Below are 16,929 nucleotides of genomic sequence, written 5' to 3'. Positions count from 1 at the left end.
AGTCAAGGGCGGGAGACAAGGTCTCCACACCTGCCTCATCTCAAAATTTTACCCTTCATTCGAGTCTCAAAATCCTCGTCTCTATGCCCGTCTTCGTCTCTGTCCGTCTCCTTCTCAAAATAACTTTATTTCTTATTTTAAGAGGATTAAAAAGAAAATAAGAAGAGGAAGGGTTTAAGGTTATATATATAAAGATTTTATAATATATAAGAGTATATTAATAATTTCATTAGTTGGGGGAGGCAAGAGTAGGTGCATCCCCGCCTTTATCTCTGTACGGGTTTTGATTTTCACTTTCATCCTTAGTCAATTCTCCCTTTTATGTCCTTCATCCCTGATCGGACCAATCCCCTCCACTGCCAATTCTAGCTGTTTTCAACCTTATCTAGGTCAGTGAGCTAATATTAAACTTAGAAATAGGAAACCCTATTCATATGGCATGTTCATCTTCCCAAATATATCAGGAAAGATATGAGTAATTGTGGTTGAGCTAGTGTGACAAGTCAACTTCTTCATTTATCTTGATCTGCCCAACTCCAGCTTGACCATCCCCCCAACAATAGAAAAAAGGAAATCGACTTTTCTGTCCGGCTTTGTGGGCTGAAACTTGGGATCCAGTGGGACTTTCCCAATATGAAACCATATAGCGAGCCTTGGTCCAAACCTAATCCGCGTGAAGTGCAAGCATTTATACTCTATTGTGACAAATTAATCTCGTGAGATTTATGAAAGTCTCTCAAAAATATCATGAGAAATCTTAAAGTTAAAAAATGGTAATTTCTCGTGATTTTTTTGTCAGAAACATAAATATTGTATTCTGAACAAGATATTTATGTTTTTATCGGCTATTTATCTTAAAAAAAGCATGCTTTTTTAATATTTTATATTTTTATTTCTTTATAAAAATGTATTTTTTATATTTTGATTTATTTTTTGTTGCCATTATATTTTGCGGAACAAAATGCAAAATTTACAAAAAGAATTAGTTTAATTTCACGAGTTTTTGGCTGCCGAGATTTTGCTGTTTTTTTTTTTTTTTGACCTTTGTCACTACTATGGTTCATATCCCTTGGTCTTGGCAAGTTGAAAACAGATAAAAGCTCACTTTCCCAATGGTTTTATGGGGTCCACACCATGATCTCGTGGTATGGCCCCCCACATATCTTGCCAATATTGCAACCAATTCTAGATCAAGTATCTCCCTTGAACTCATAAATATTAAATATCATTTAAGCAGTCCAAAATACTTGGTGATATTGTGTTATACAATCATCATCACCATCCAGTCGTGTCACATTGTCCCATCTACAGGGAGGTGTTCTTTCATATTTAATGGAAACTCAGGCAGGCTGCAGCAAGCCAGGATTGACCCATTTCCTTTTTTGATTGGTGGTTAGATAAGGGTTCACCAACTCAGCCCCAGGGTTCATTAATTAAAACAGCCAACCCCAAAGTGAGGGGCCCTGCTAGTTGACAAACTCACTTGTCCTACTGCTATCGAATTTGACCGTTAACGTATCCAATGGTGTATTATCAAATTTATAAAAATCTAACGGTTCAAGTTAACTTAACTTTTTCTTTAATAAAGAGTTTCTTCTTGTAATATTTGTTATTTGGACAGAGAAGGTGGCCAGTGTGCAGACACATTGGCTCTAGGGTGCAAGTGCATGTATGGCTTGTGTGAACGTGTATTTGCACGTGGACACACTTCAAACCCATGTGGAAAAGTATCAGCATTAATATTTTCAAAGCGTATGTATTATCCCGAAAAAAAAGTAGTGATATTTTTCAAATGTCACTTATTTTAAAACTACGGGGATTTTGTCATATTTGCTAGAAATTTTTTCAAAATAAAATTCAAATGGTATTGAAAATTTCCTCACCATATTCTCCAGAATCTAGATTTATGATATAGATCAAAGCTAAACATATATATATTAACGGTCATTGTGAACATAAGGAATAAAATAAATTATTAAAAAATGAATAATGTGGACATTTCAACAAATTAATTAATTAAATAATTTGTCTGTGGATTCTTTGATTCTTAGACAACTGTTTTCCCAAAGGAAATAATTAAATAAATTAATAATAACAAAATAAACTCAAGAGAGACAAGGGGGTCCCACAAGTAGATCACCTCCAGCTGAGTCAAGTCAAGCAGGCTTGAATAGTGAACGTGGTGATCTACTAGTCAAGTCAAGCAGGCTAGAAAACTGAAAAATTCAATTCATGTCGCCATAATCATTGCGAAAAGAAAGAAAAGACACAATCCTCTCCTGCCAGGTTCGATTCTCATGGGTGTAGTGGGGTAGGGCCTTGGCTGCTAGACAGGCTTTATCAATCGATCAGCACAAGCCAATGAGTAGCATAGTCCTCGGGTGCAAGGGTCTATAAATAAAAAAGGAAAAGATAAGACAAAGCCCCCTTTTCACATTGGGTTCATAACAAGTGGGTGGGTCGGAGCAGTTGACGCTTGCAACTTGCAAGCCAAGATAAGGGTGGTGTACGGCCCATCACATGGAATTGAGGTGGTGAAAAAAAAAATGTTAATGGTGGGCCAATCTAATGATGCTCAACTTGGTTTGCAGGGCTATGTATTTTTAGTGCTAGGACTATGGTTTCAAATGGTTCGGGTGTTTGCCTGATCCGGACCCAACCAAAGACAATACTGGTGGATTCCAGTTAAAAGAGTTCCATCCATTTTAAAAACTCATCGAATTTCAAACCCCAAACTGTCGGGTTCAGTTAGATCCGGATTGGAACCGGATAAATAAAAATAAGAACTATATCCGACCCAACCTAAAACTTTACTCCATTGTGAAATGTGAGAAAGGAGACAGTTTGGGGTATGTATAATGACATTATATATAACTAACTCTAGATATTTTCAATATTACGGTAGTTGCCACTACTCAAAATCTTTTGGGTTTCACATCTGGTTTCAAAAGAGGTAGATCCGATCTCAGATTCCGATTTATATGTTTATTCCAAATCGAGTCCAGGCTTGTAACCTGAACCACTCCTGCAAAATCAATCTAATACCCACTTTAGGTAGGGTGGATCAGGTGCAATTACATCGCACTGTTTGATTGTGCTGCTGCACCAGATCTACCATCCATCATCACACTGTGAGCAGATTAGCTGCAGGGTAAGGATGGCAATGAATTAAGTCAAGGGCGGGAGACAAGGTCTCCACACCTGCCTCATGTCAAAATTTTACCCTTCATTGGAGTCTCAAAATCCTCATCTCTATGCCCGTCTTCGTCTCTGTCCCTGTCTCCTTCTCAAAATAACTTTATTTCTTATTTTAAGAGGATTAAAAAGAAAATAAGAAGAGGAAGGGTTTAAGGTTATATATATATATATATATATATATATATATATATATATATATATATATATATATATATATATATATATATATATAGGTGTGGCAAAACCTGACACGACCCGACCCGCCAGCCCACCTCTTAGGCGGATTCGGGTTGGGCTTAAGCCAACCCGTTTAATAAACGGATCGACCCACCTAACCCGTTTATTAAACGGGTCGGGTTCGGGTTAGGGGTATGCCAACTCGCCAACCCGGCTGACCCGTTTAATAAACGGGTTAGGCGGGTGGGTCAACCCGCCAACCCACCCACCAACCCGACCCGCCAACTCGCCCGCTACCCGCCAACCCGTTTTCCCGACCCAACCCAATTATTAAACGGGTTGGCGGGTCATGTCAAGTTACCCGTTTATTAAATGGGTCGGGTTAGTGTTTGCCATAGCCGACCTGTTTAATATAAACGGGTCGGGTTCGGGTTGAGGTATGCTGACCCGCCAACCCGATGGCCACCCCTATATATATATATATATATATATATATATATATATATATATATATATATATATATATATATATATATATATATATATATATATATATATATATATATATATATATATATATATATATAATTTCATTAGTAGGGTAGGGGGGGAAGAGTAGGTCTATCGCAGCCTTTATCCCCATACGGGTTTTGATTTTCACTTTCATCCTTAGTCAATTCTTCGTTTTATGTCCTTCATCCCTGGTCGGACCAATCCCCTCCACTGCCAATTCTACCGGTTTTCAACCTTATTTAAACTTGGACATAGGGAACCCTATTCATATGGCATGCTCATCTTCCCAAATATATGGACGGATTGTGTTTGCTTTACCTTTTTCAACACCACTCTTCCTGTATTTCATTTTCTGCTTCCAATAACTTACATAATACTTGAATGTTTTGTGGTTCATGGTGATGGGTGGGATTGGGAAGGGCATATTTTTTATCCTTCCCCTTACAACACTGATTTTTCACTATGGCAAGTGCCAGGATCCATACTACAGGTGCCCAGACAATGCGTCCTACACATCTAACAGCACCTACAAGACAAACCTGGACAATCTGTTCCTCTCCTTGGCAGGTGACGCCTTCACCAACAATGGTTTCAGCAACACCTCCCAGGGGGACTCCCCTGACCAAGTCTACGGGCTCGTCCTCTGCCGAGCCGACGTCCCACGCGACGATTGTCGAAACTGTATAGCTGTTGCCAAGACGCTAATAGTGCAAGTGTGCGCCAGCAAGAAATCAGCTGTCATATGGCTTGTTCAATGCCTCTTGCGCTACTCTAGTGTGAGTTTCTTTGGGGCCATTGATGCCCAAAATCAAATGTTTTTAGTGAGCAGTGAGACCGTCTCTAGCCCAAAAGTGTTTGATCAACTGGTTGGTTCATTGTTGAGCAACCTCACGAAATCAGCTTCTGCGTCGAACGAATCTAGTCCCATGTATGCTGTCGGTAATGTAATCTATACGGACTCAACGACGATATACGGTCTAGTCCAGTGTACAAGAGACTTGTCACTGCAAGCCTGCAATTCATGCTTAACACAAGCCATGTCTTCTCTCTCAAATTGTTGCAGTGATAGACTGGGTGCTCGATTTTTAAGCGGAAGCTGTATTGTAAGGCATGAAACATACCTTTTAGGCCGTGCAGCGTTACTTTCAGAACCACCATCCACAACAGGAGCTGAACCACCATCCACAATAGGAGCTGAACCACCAACCACAGGAGCTAACGGTGAGAATTTGTGTTTGTCTGTGCGCGTGCGTGCACATCTATTCTGGTGCTAAACCACCATAACTTATGATCGCGCGCTCTTGATTTACATAAAATCTATTTCCATATGTTAAAGTTGACTCTTACATGATGTTTTCAGTCATTCTAAAACCATCTTTATCTTCATGATTTGTGAGTCATTGATTGTCACTATATCAAAGTTTGAATCTTATGGCACATGGGTGATGATCAAGCCTACTTATTTAACAACTAAGCCATGTGAAGCACATCTTTATTGAGATCTAACATTTGGTGGCTAGATCTGTACAGAGAAGAATGTGTAACACAACACTGTGCGTGTGTGTACGTGTGACTGTTAGAATGAGGATTTCATCTTATTGATATTTCATTTACAATTGAATGACTCAACTGATGGATTTCATACTATGATTACATAAGATTTTTCATATATATTTCCAGTTTGATCTCATATGAGTCAATTCTTCCCATGAGCTATGGATTAGTATAAATTGATTAACCATCCCATGGTTTATGGTGTATATATACCAAAAAAAACCTTTCGTTTCTCATGTTTTGCAAACTTCCATAAACAGTCTCTGCTTGTTACAGTTCAAATGTATCTCACTTTTTTTTTCTAAATTTAGATAATAAAGGATCCCAAGGGGTGTCATCGAGAGTAATTGCTGCAATTGGGGTGCTTTTCTCGGTGCTGATAGTATTGCTGTTGGGTATAATTTGCATACTTTGGTTAAGGAGGAAGAGAGCTGAAAGGACAGAAAATAAGCCGCTCCAAGGTAAGCTGATCTATTATATTATTCTTCTACTCTTTTTATTGGAAAGAGAAAAAGGTTACCAAGATGCCACAATGTGGAGCAGCAGGATTAAGCACTACACACTTATGTTGTTCGGACACAGACCACCTGATGCATGGTTATTGAGACTGTGAATAAGTGGCATGAAACATCCCACTTTTTGTAATGAAAGTGGATCATCACCGGCTGCACATTGGTAGGCCTCTGGTTGGTAAAACCCTAGAGGTCCCCCTACCCACCAAGGAGTACACCCGGCTTCAACCTCCCATAAAGAGAGGTGCCCCATGGGTTTGAAAGTTGCGACTAGGGCTGGTAAATGATCCGAACGAGCCCAACAAGGGTTGTTAGGGCTCAGCCTGTTTACAGCAAGCCACTGCTCAGCTCGGCTTGTCTGGCTCGTGCAAGCTGAGCTGAGCTCGAGCTTGTATGAGCCTGAGCCAGACGAGCTGGCTCATTAAATAAAAAAAAATCATTTTTTTATAGGGTCCATAGTGAAAATGGAAACCCTGACCTTGGTTGCCTACATACCCAACTACACCAATCAAGCTTCCATATGTTTTTTGACATATATCACACAAATCCTATAGAAGCTCATCTAAATGAGCCGAGCTAAGACGAACATGCATTGTTCACGCTCGACTTGATTACACTATACAAGCAGCCAGCCTGTGCATGGCTTGTCTCACCGAGCCAACTTGACGATCATGAACAGACTGAGCTGAGCCACGAGCTGCTTGGTTCGTTTACCTGCCTTAGTTGTGAAGTCCTAGACGAGTGGAGCCCTCATGGACAGGATATATAGATGTCAAATCTTGTGTTGGCGTTTTACAGTAATTCTTTAAAGCTGATGAGAAAAAAATGTAATTATTTAACTTCCTAGTCTCCTAAGATTCCTCAAAACAGTAAGCAAAAGAGAAATCATAGATTAGTCATTTGCTTGCACTGTTGGTAAATATACTGATGAAAATGAGCCAAAACATCAACGAATCAGCTCTTGGCTGGGAATCACTGTGAAAAAACGTGCATTGGTCTGCTCGTACCAAAGACAAAAAGACAACCTGTCTTATTTTGTCCCACATGAATCGTAGGGTCCAGCATGGATATAAGGCAAAGAAGTGTGTCATTTTGGGGGCTAGGAATTAGGGGTATCAACGGGTTTGGTTTACCCGGATCCGACCCTGACCAAACCCTATAGGGTCCAGGTATGTGAAAAATAAGAAGACCAGATTAAGACCTGAGTCCGGATCCAAAAGTTTGATTAATACATGGATCCGGGTATAGTTTGTGAAATTTTATACCAGACCCGGGCCCGGTACGAGTTTCAATTAAGACCCGCATTTTTTCAATGTAAAAATGATAAAAAATATTATTTTACCTGTTATGATCCGGGTCTGGTTCATGTAGTTCTTATCGGGTCTGTGTATGATTTCTCTTATAGTAGACCTGATTAAGCTCGGGTTCGAACACGATACCATACCTGAAAATCTGGTCCAGATCGTTGACACCCCTACTAGGGACCAGGGCGAGGGGATAAGATTAAATCATTTTATGTAAAATAATCCTCACATAAGGAGGCATGGTTGGGCAGGCAATACGTGGCTCAAGAGAAAGTATCACATGGGCTGACGAGCATAAAGGGTGCACAACGAGTCGAGTAGCTCTAGCTCGCTTATAAAACGAGCCAAAGCTCATACTTAAACATAAGTTCGATCAATTCGAGCTTGAACACAACGTAAGTTCATTGATTAAGGCTCAATTTAAGTTCACTTATTTTGTATATACATAGCCATTTGTTTTCCTTGTATTTATATCTTGCATATATATATATGCAAGATATAAGAAAAACAAAGGGCAATATCATATTGGTTTTCCTCTATCCGCTTGAAGGAGAGGTCATTGGGTTCAAGCCTCTTTCATGTGTTTTGAAAAACATTTCTTAAGATGCCCATCCATCTTAACATTTCTGGAGATGGACACCACACCCATCTGGAAAAATGCCAAGATAGATGGCTGTCAAGCAGCTGGCTGCATATAATGTGAATGCTTTTAATATTTAGGCCTGCTCAAGCTTAGCCGAGCAGAGCTCAAATAGCCTAAGCCCATGCTTGGCTCAGCTGGACTTTAGCTCAACTTAAGCTCAAGCCACGCTCGAACAGGAAAGGCTTAGGCTCAGCTCTACGTGTCTAGTTGGTGAACGAATCAAGTAATGCATTATATGTAAAACGATCAACGCATAAGTAGCACCATTTTGTGTCGAGGAATCCACCAGTTATTTGCATGCCAAACAAGACAAGTTTCACATCTCGAGTATTATTGGGCCACAATTTTTCCACATGATGGTACAATCATGCAATACTCTCTCTCTCTCTCTCTCTCTCTCTCTCTCTTTCTCTCTCTCTCTCTCCACACTTAGTTGTACCATACTCCAAAGCTTTGTCTGATCAATTTGACATGATAGCTCTATGTCGAGCATGGTTCTTTCAGTAGGAAGTGAAGTTTGGATCAAGCTGAATTCTAACATAAAAATATGTTTTACATTTTACTTTTTGAAAAATATGTTTTTTAGTTTTACACCAAAACAAAAGAATGGCTTTATTCCAACAAGCAACCATGCATTTTCAGAAAATGCCAATGCTTTTGGAACTATAACTACAGTTTTAGGTTGAAATTAAAGTCGCTACAAAAATTTCCTTACTCTGGAACTTATCTTTATGGTTATGTTAATTTCTTCATTATTCCTTGACCTTGCACATATGGTGGAATCAGAATTTTCTTGATTAAATGAGCATCATACTGGAATGTGTATCTGATCTGAATCCAACTAAATGGATTAATTTTGGGCTACTGAATCCAACTAAACGGATTTGGATTCAGCAGGATATCTGACCTGAATCCAAAACATTTATATCCCTAAGCCTTGGGCATGATAAATCTTACTTATGGAAGGTAATCCTTACTGACTTAGCTTAATCTATCACTAAACCAATATCAAATTATGGCCAGGTGAGAGTGAAGAGGGAACTGTGGAGTCCCAAATTTTTGACTTGGCTAGTGTAAGAGCTGCTACACAAGATTTTGCTGAAGAAAACAAGCTTGGAGAAGGTGGATTTGGTCCTGTCTACAAGGTAATTCACCAATGTGTATAAAATCATGGTTTTGGCTTTCTTCATTTGGGATGAGGGAAATAACTGCCATGTGAACTTTGCATAGGGAAAACTGCCAGATGGTAAAGAAATTGCAGTAAAAAGGCTTTCTAGAAGTTCTACTCAAGGGGTCACTGAATTCAAGAATGAGGTACAATTGATTGCAAAACTTCAACACAGGAATTTGGTTAGGGTACTGGGTTGTTGTTTGGAAGGAGAAGAAAAGATACTCATCTATGAATATGTTCCTAACAAAAGCCTTGATGCTTTTATATTTGGTAAGTGACTTCCCTTTTCCATGTTCTTTTGCTCTAATAGATCAAATAGTGGGAAACACCCTGTGAGGCCCACATTAAATGGCGAAGAGCTGAAAAGAAATTAAAAATCGAGTTGCAACCCTTCTGGGGAAGAGGCCCGATCAGGTGAGATCACATTGCACAAGTGCATCGTGCAGCTGCACCTGACTTTTCCTCCTATTTGCTGCTTTCGCAGCAAAGGGCTTTCTGCCCTGGTGAGGTGTGCCCCCCCCCCGCGGGCAGGGAAGGTTCGTTCATGAAAAGAGCACTGATTTCTAAAAACTATCACTAGCTCAGCTTTACCATGAAAGTACTTTAATATGGGAGGAGGTATAAAATGATTTACAGATAACAAAAATTCATGGAAAAATTTTGGGCCTGCTTATGTCAGCATGACACTTTCCCACTATGATGCCAAATGTTCAACTCATAGTGGAAAAATGTAGTCCAAAATATGACAGCTAAGCAATTTTTGAGGAAACTACATGAAACAAGTGAAGGGGCCATTTGTTTCATGCCTTTTTCTACAAGAGACTCTTTCATAAGAAATAGGGCAGCTTTCTTACAAAGGGGTGAAACAAACATGTCTATAAAAAATATATGGAGAGACCCACCTGATAAATGCTTAAAAACAGCTTTCCTGTTAAAATGAGTTCATACCTCTCTCCGGCCAAGTACTTTCCCTCCAAAGTGGCTCTTTCTAAGGAAAGAGAATTTTCAGTGGGAGTGCAACAAAAGCCTCCTTAGTGTTTTATAGTTTAACACAAACGAAGGGCATAACTATATGCATCTCTGTAAAGAGAATGCGTTCTTGTACTGACTGAACCATAACAATTTGTGCTTTCTTTGTATGTCGTGGAAAGGGAATCCGATGACACGTGAGCAACTCGACTGGGGGACACGTTTTAAGATCATAGCAGGAATTGCAAGGGGACTTTTGTATCTTCATGAAGACTCACAGCCCAAGGTTATTCACAGGGACTTGAAGGCAAGCAACATCCTGATAGATAAAGATATGAACCCCAAGATTTCAGACTTTGGGCTGGCAAAGTTTTTTGGTGTAGACCAGACTCGGGGCAATACCAGCAGAATTGCAGGAACATAGTAAGCATGATTTCTTTTCATTTAATGTGGTGTTTATGCCAAATTATATTGTTATACATGCACTTCAAGTAGGCCTTAGACAATGATCAGCTGCATATCCATCTCATGCTCAACGCATTTCTTCACTCATTAGTGGATATATGTCGCCTGAGTACGCAATGCAAGGCCGATTCTCTACTAGATCGGATGCTTTTAGCTTTGGTGTCATACTGTTGGAGATCATAAGTGGTCAGAGCAACAATTCTTTCTATCAATCCGATCGTCCTCAAGACCTTTCAGGCTACGTAAGTCTAACTTGATGTCATGCTTACACAATTTTAATTATATATATATATATATATATATATATATATATATATATATATATATATATATGTGTGTGTGTGTGTGTGTGTGTGTGTGTGTGTGTGTGTCCACGCCTTGATCTACATCATGCAGGCATGGAAGCTTTGGAGGGAAAATAGAGCACTGGAGTTGATGGATGAAGCATTGGGTGGATCATGGCATGCAAGCGAAGCGCTGAGGTGCATCCATGTGGGCTTGTTATGCGTTCAAGAAGATGCAGAAGCCAGACCTACAATGTCCACGGTTGTTCTGATGCTCAGTTATACCTCAATGACCCTTCCCTTGCCTTCCTCTCCTGCCTTTTTCGTTATTAAAAGGATTGGGGGAGCAGACGTTGTTGGTGACCCTTATCTGGCTGTGGGTGGGTCAGATCATTCTGCTAATAGTTTATACTTTTAGTTTGCATTTGATTATTGCAGATGCAATCAAGAAATTTCTCTTTTCTTAAGTGGATCAAAACAACTCAATGTGAAGCCTGTTTTTAGTGAAAGGATGGTAAACGCACCTATGGGTTAGACCGAGTAGATAAAGATTGTAGGTATGCACTTTCTACTGGAGATTTTGGTACAATCAATAGTAACAACTACATAAATAATGTTCTAATATTGAAAATAATGTTCTAATATTGATGGGAAAGTTGTGGGTGCATCTAATTGAACACGGACTAGTAGGATATGGTTTGGCCTGGCTCTAGTGTTCCAAACTGAGAGAGAGAGAGAGAGATTATATATAATAAAAATGTTGTAATATGTTCAAAATATCATGATATTATTAATTGTTTCAAAATAACACGAATTTATCATAATATTTACCATTATACTGGCTATTTAATGGAAAAAACGATGTTATTTAATATATATATATATACCTTACACATTTTTTTAAATTAATTTGTTTTTGCTCAAGATTGTGTAAAGAAAAAATTCCAATTTTTACGAGAATTTGGCTGCTGCTATTTGGCCACATTTTGAACTTTTGCCACGATGCATTGTAGCAAATTTGGGAAATGTATCGCTCATATTTACAGTTTCTTTGCTTTTTAAATTTTAACTAAGATTAACCAAAATAAATTACTGCTTCAAGTGTCTCTTATAGGACCATAGCACAGTTTTTCTTGTCGGTGGGTCCGATTAGAGCCAAGTATGGACCTGGTACCAACGCCTGGACGCCAGATCTGGCTACAAAGCCACCTTGTTTCAAACCAGGTCCAACCCGTTGCACCGCTTGGTCCAGCTATCTTATTCGACCCATCATTATCCATTTAATTTAGACGAGTACTATTGGAAAATGGCATACGCGTAACTCACTATCAGTATATATTTACTGAAGTATGAATTGGGGACTTTACCAAGCTAATTGGTTGGGTCAAGAGACTGTATATATGTGAAGATGGAGAAAGAAACAAACAGAAAGAATCCCAAAGGAAGCCTCAGATTTTCGGTAGCAGTATGATCATCAGATTATGCATGACGACCTTGAAGGGATGTCACAAGACAGGCACAGAGTTTTATGTCATGTTGCTTGTATTTTTTCTCATTTTAGGAACAGAAGCAATTCAGAAAGTGAAAGTGGGAAGTGAAGCTAAAAGCGCGAGCCAACTTAGAAACAAACCAGAAATCATCTCGAAAGCGAGAAGAGAAGCTAACCGAAAGAGACCTAGGAAGCGAGGAAGAAGCAAAAAAAGAGAAAATTAAATAAATAAAAATGAAAATGCAAAAAAAAAAAAAGGAAAGTGAGCTTCCTTAAATGAAAAGTGCACTTTTCCATCAAGTTTTGAAAGCATCACGTTTCAAGCTTCAGAGAAACACGCTTCCCTATGTCCTATGGTGCTTCCGGTAACCCTAGTCCGGAATATAAACAAATATTAGAATGTGTCTGAAAGCAAAGCAGGTTATATGTTCCCCCCCCCCCCCCCGAACAGGGCCGGTACTGAGATCTCATGTTCGGGGGTTCCAAATAGCGCCACGTATAAGATGCAGACCGACATGTATCCCCATGTGTGTCGCCATCATATTGCATCGTAATTTGGTGCCGCAACAAAGACTTAAGTAACCTTTACCGCCATTCGCTTTCTCTTCCTCGAACGGACATAAATGCCCTCCTTCTAGAAAACGGAATCGTCGGTTCGTGAAAATGACAAAACTGCCCTCCATCGATATCGTGCCAAAACGTTCCGTAGAGTTTGCGTATGTAGCAAGCGTTATGTTGTAGGATTCAAATAGTTCAAAAAAATCCATTCTCGCTCTAAGCACTCTACCGGAGATTCTTTGCTTTCATCTGGAGTCGACGGAGCATCCTTTCCTTTTTTCCAGAGCATCGGTTTCCGTCTTACGCGCAGTCGCAGCATCGTTGCCACCTTCTGTTGCGTATTAGTTGTTACTGTTGCTTACTCTACAGTTGGAATATCCAAATTCCCATCGTTTCAGTGAGTTTCGTGTAAGTTTTCTTTCTTCAATCTGAAGATTGCTTCTTATACAACGATTTGTACTTATGAACCCAAATATTCCGACGATTTCTAATCATGATGATCGTGTAATGTGTTGTGCAGGTTTGCAATGTCTGCGCCTCATCAGATTAGAGATACCCCGTCGTTCTATGGGTTGTCTATTAGAGAAGTGATCCGCCAGTCCCATCTATCTAAAGTTTTTGAAAGATACTAAAATATACTTAAGATTGAGAACGATAAAGACAGAGAAAAAGCCTTGGAATCGTATTATGCAGAGGATTATCCATCAGATATCAAGGCTGCGGACCAAAAGAAGAACTCTGAAGAACGAAAGATGCAGAACAAGGATGACGAAGAGAAGGGAAAGGCAAGAAATATTGATGAGAATATAAATAGAAAGGGGAGGATTAACATACAACAGATGGAAAAGAGGAAGAAGAAGGCAGAGGAGTGAGAAAAGAATGTTAGCAATATGCTGGCGGAGGCTAAGGCGGAAGCTCAGAGGAATAGAGCAATGCGAAACAAGGCAAGGCTACCGAAGGAGGCGGAGGAGAGGCGAAGGCAAATGAATAAGGAGGAGGAAGAGAAGGAACAGAATATTCCTCAGTTTGAGGAAGAAAAGGAAAGGCGAATGAGGGAGTTGGAGTTCGAGGAAGCTAAGGAAATGCAAAGGCAGCAGAAGGAGAATGAGGAAAAGAAGAAAAGGCAACGGAAGGAGAAGGAGGAGGAGGAAGAAAAGGAAAGAGAAAGGAAGAAGCAGGAGGAAGAATTGCAGGAAAGAAGGAAACAACAACTGCAAGAGAAAGAAAGGCGGCGGAAGGAGAAGGAGGAGGAAGAAAAGGAAAGGGAAAGGAAGAAGCAGGAGGAAGAATTGCGGGAAAGAAGAAAACAAGAAATGGAAGAGAAAGAAAGGCGGTGGAAGGAGAATGAGGAGGAAGAAAAGGAAAGGGAAAGGAAGAAGCAGGGGAAAGAAGTGCAGGAAAGGGAAAGGAAGAAGCAGGAGGAAGAGGCGAAAAGGGAGAGAGAAAGGAAGCAGAAGGAGGAGGAGATAAAGGAGAGAGAAAGGAAGAAGAAGGAGGAGGAGGCGAAAAAGGAGAGAGAAAGGATGCAGGAGGAGAAAAGGGAGAGAGAAAGGAAGGAGGAGAAGGAGGAGAAAAGGGAGAGAGAAAGAAAGCAGAAGGAGGAGGAGGAGAAAAGAGAGAGAGAAAGGAAGGAGAAGGAGGAGGAGAAACGGGAGAGAGAAAGGAATCAAAAGGAGCAGGCGAAAAAGGAGAGAGAAAGGAAGCAGAAGGAGGAGGAGGAGAATAGAGAGAGAGAAAGGAAGCAGAAGGAGGATGATAAAAGGAAGGCGAGAGAAAGGCATGCGATGGTGGAGCCGATAGAGATGGAGATTGAAAGGCAGTTGGAGGCAGTGGACCCACCAGAAAGTCCCAGGTTGGAGGGAGAACAACAGAAAATAGCGACCAAGGTAAATATATTTGTCCTGTCTGCAAAGATTTAATAATATGTTTAGCGATTTTGGTATAGCGATTAGTGTGTTAGGTATTGATATTTATAGCGATTACTGTGATAGTCTGTCTGCAACCGATATTATTTATAATGGTTAGTAGAATAGTATTTATAAGTACAAATGGAAGTAATTTATAATTGGTAGGAATAATATGTTATTTTGTGTTACATGGAGGTCGAGCACCAGGTGAAAAGCTTGGAGGTCGGTGTCAATGGCCTGTAGTTCTGTCTTGGTATGGTCAAGTGAGTGCATATCAGAAGAACCGACTACGAAATATGCACTTCGGTGGCCTTTTGGACCAGCAATATTTTGAAACTTGCTGGAATACCATGACTCACCTGGTAAATAAGTGAAATGATAAGACTAACACATTCCAGTTTGATTCTTTTGAGATCACCATGACTCTAGAAGATGTGGCGAGGATCACTGGCCTTAAGTGCGATGGCAGTGCTGTCCTATTACGGCATTCAAACTATAACGCAAGGAAAAACTGCACGGCCCTTCTAAGAATGTCGATGGACGAATGGAGTCAATGTATTTCTGGTGGAATCAATTCCACATCAATGAAGGTCTCATTTTTTCGTAATAAATGGGAAGGTCACTCCGCTACTTATGCATCTGAAACAGCTGACCAAGAGTTGTGCGGCTTCCTTCTATATTTTTTTGGTCTTACATTATTTTCTGATTGTTCTGGTTCGAGAATAAGTTCCATGTGACTGCAGTACCTGGCAGACTTAGACGAAGTCGACAACTATGCCTGGGGTGCCGCTATGCTCGCACACCTGTACAGTCAACTCCACCGTGCAAGTAATGGTACGAAAACAGTTGGCGGATTTTGGCCATTTGTTCAGGTATTTGTTGATTACATACTTAGTATTTGTAGACAAATCTCATTGCAGGCTGTGGCGTTGCTAATAATATTTTTTTTGGTAGGCCTGGGCGTTGGAACATATTATCCCATTGCGTCCACGGTGTGACCCTTCGATTTGTGGTTTTTCAAAGATCGGTCGCTGGGCCAGAATAAACATCGCAGTTTATAATGCTAAGTCCATTTTAGATGGGCTGCAATTAAACGAGGTAAACGTTCTAAAATTGTTTACAATCGCGTCAGCATTTACCATTGAGTATTATAAATCGTTGTAATATTCAGCATTCTTAAGTATACATCGCTGCAGGATTGTCTTCCGTAGTGCATATCGTTGTTGTCATATCATGCGTAAATAAATTTTAATATATTTGTCATTCGTTATTAAAAAGAATAACCAATGTACAGGTTTTGTGGAGACCTTATGAAGATGGGGAGGACGATGATGAAGACGTTGTTGCGGAGGCTGCCAGATTGTCTGACCGTGATTTGTGGCTATTCTGCAATTTTGAAGCCGAGTTACAGCAAGGTAGTCGAGTTCTCCTACAATCTGGCTTGGGGCAGTCTATCCCAAATAAGCCTTTGGAGGTGAGAAGGAAAATGAATAGTGGTGGGGGCAGGCACGTGAATTGGCGCGATCGCTACAGGGACGAATTATTAAATTGGAACTCTGGTGGTTTCCCTGCCGTATCGTATGATCATGAAGGACGACAATTTGATCCCTTCTATTTCGAAAGGTATTGGGAACCAATGCGGCGAAATCAGAAGATTGAGAAAATTGTGAACCCATGCCTCCCAACTGCCCCTTCTCATGTTGTAGCCCAGCCTCTACAACCAAAACGTCGTCTCGCTCTGGTTAATACGACTAGTCCCTCAGTAACAAAGCCCGAGGAAGACCGAATACTTGCTCCAAAAGAGAACATTGTCTCTGCCGCAAGGTTCGAACTTATGGAGGGAGAATAAGAAATTAAGGACAGAAGTAAGCACTATGGGCATTCAATTGAATGCAGTGGTAGACATGATGACCAGTCTTCTTAGGAAAGGTTTCGCAACGAAGAGGCCACGCAGGATAGACAGTCCACCAATAAAAAGTGAGAGACAAGTCTATGAAATTTCATCAGATTCGTCCAGTGCCTCAGAATAAATCCTAGATTTTCATTTTTATCACGCTAGGTTTTTGTTGTAATTGTATAATGACTTATAGTAACGTGAAATTCTTTTACTGTTTAATTCTTTATTATTACATCTTTCCGTCTGTGGGTCTCAGTAATAAATAAACTTTAATCGAAAATAGATGTT

The 16,929-nt window shown here is 40.1% G+C and overlaps 1 protein-coding gene across 1 annotated transcript; it reads left to right on the top strand.

The window, feature by feature from the left end:
* The first annotated feature begins 4,289 nt into the window (after nt 1–4,289).
* LOC149844503 (cysteine-rich receptor-like protein kinase 10) lies at nt 4,290–11,297 on the top strand. The gene is made up of 8 exons (XM_089997179.1): nt 4,290–4,827; nt 5,017–5,109; nt 5,754–5,903; nt 8,925–9,046; nt 9,132–9,342; nt 10,224–10,464; nt 10,598–10,748; nt 10,903–11,297. Exons 1-8 carry the CDS (start codon nt 4,290–4,292, stop codon nt 11,206–11,208), a joined length of 1,812 nt encoding a protein of 603 aa, XP_089853305.1. The 3' UTR covers nt 11,209–11,297.
* Nucleotides 11,298–16,929: the final 5,632 nt, after the last annotated feature.

The sequence above is a fragment of the Nuphar pumila genome, chromosome 2 (genome assembly GCF_984573655.1).
Source record: "Nuphar pumila chromosome 2, dmNupPumi1.hap1.1, whole genome shotgun sequence".
Classification (NCBI taxonomy): domain Eukaryota; kingdom Viridiplantae; phylum Streptophyta; class Magnoliopsida; order Nymphaeales; family Nymphaeaceae; genus Nuphar; species Nuphar pumila.
Note: the sequence above shows the minus strand (reverse complement) of the source record. Positions and strands in the feature narration are given on the sequence as shown.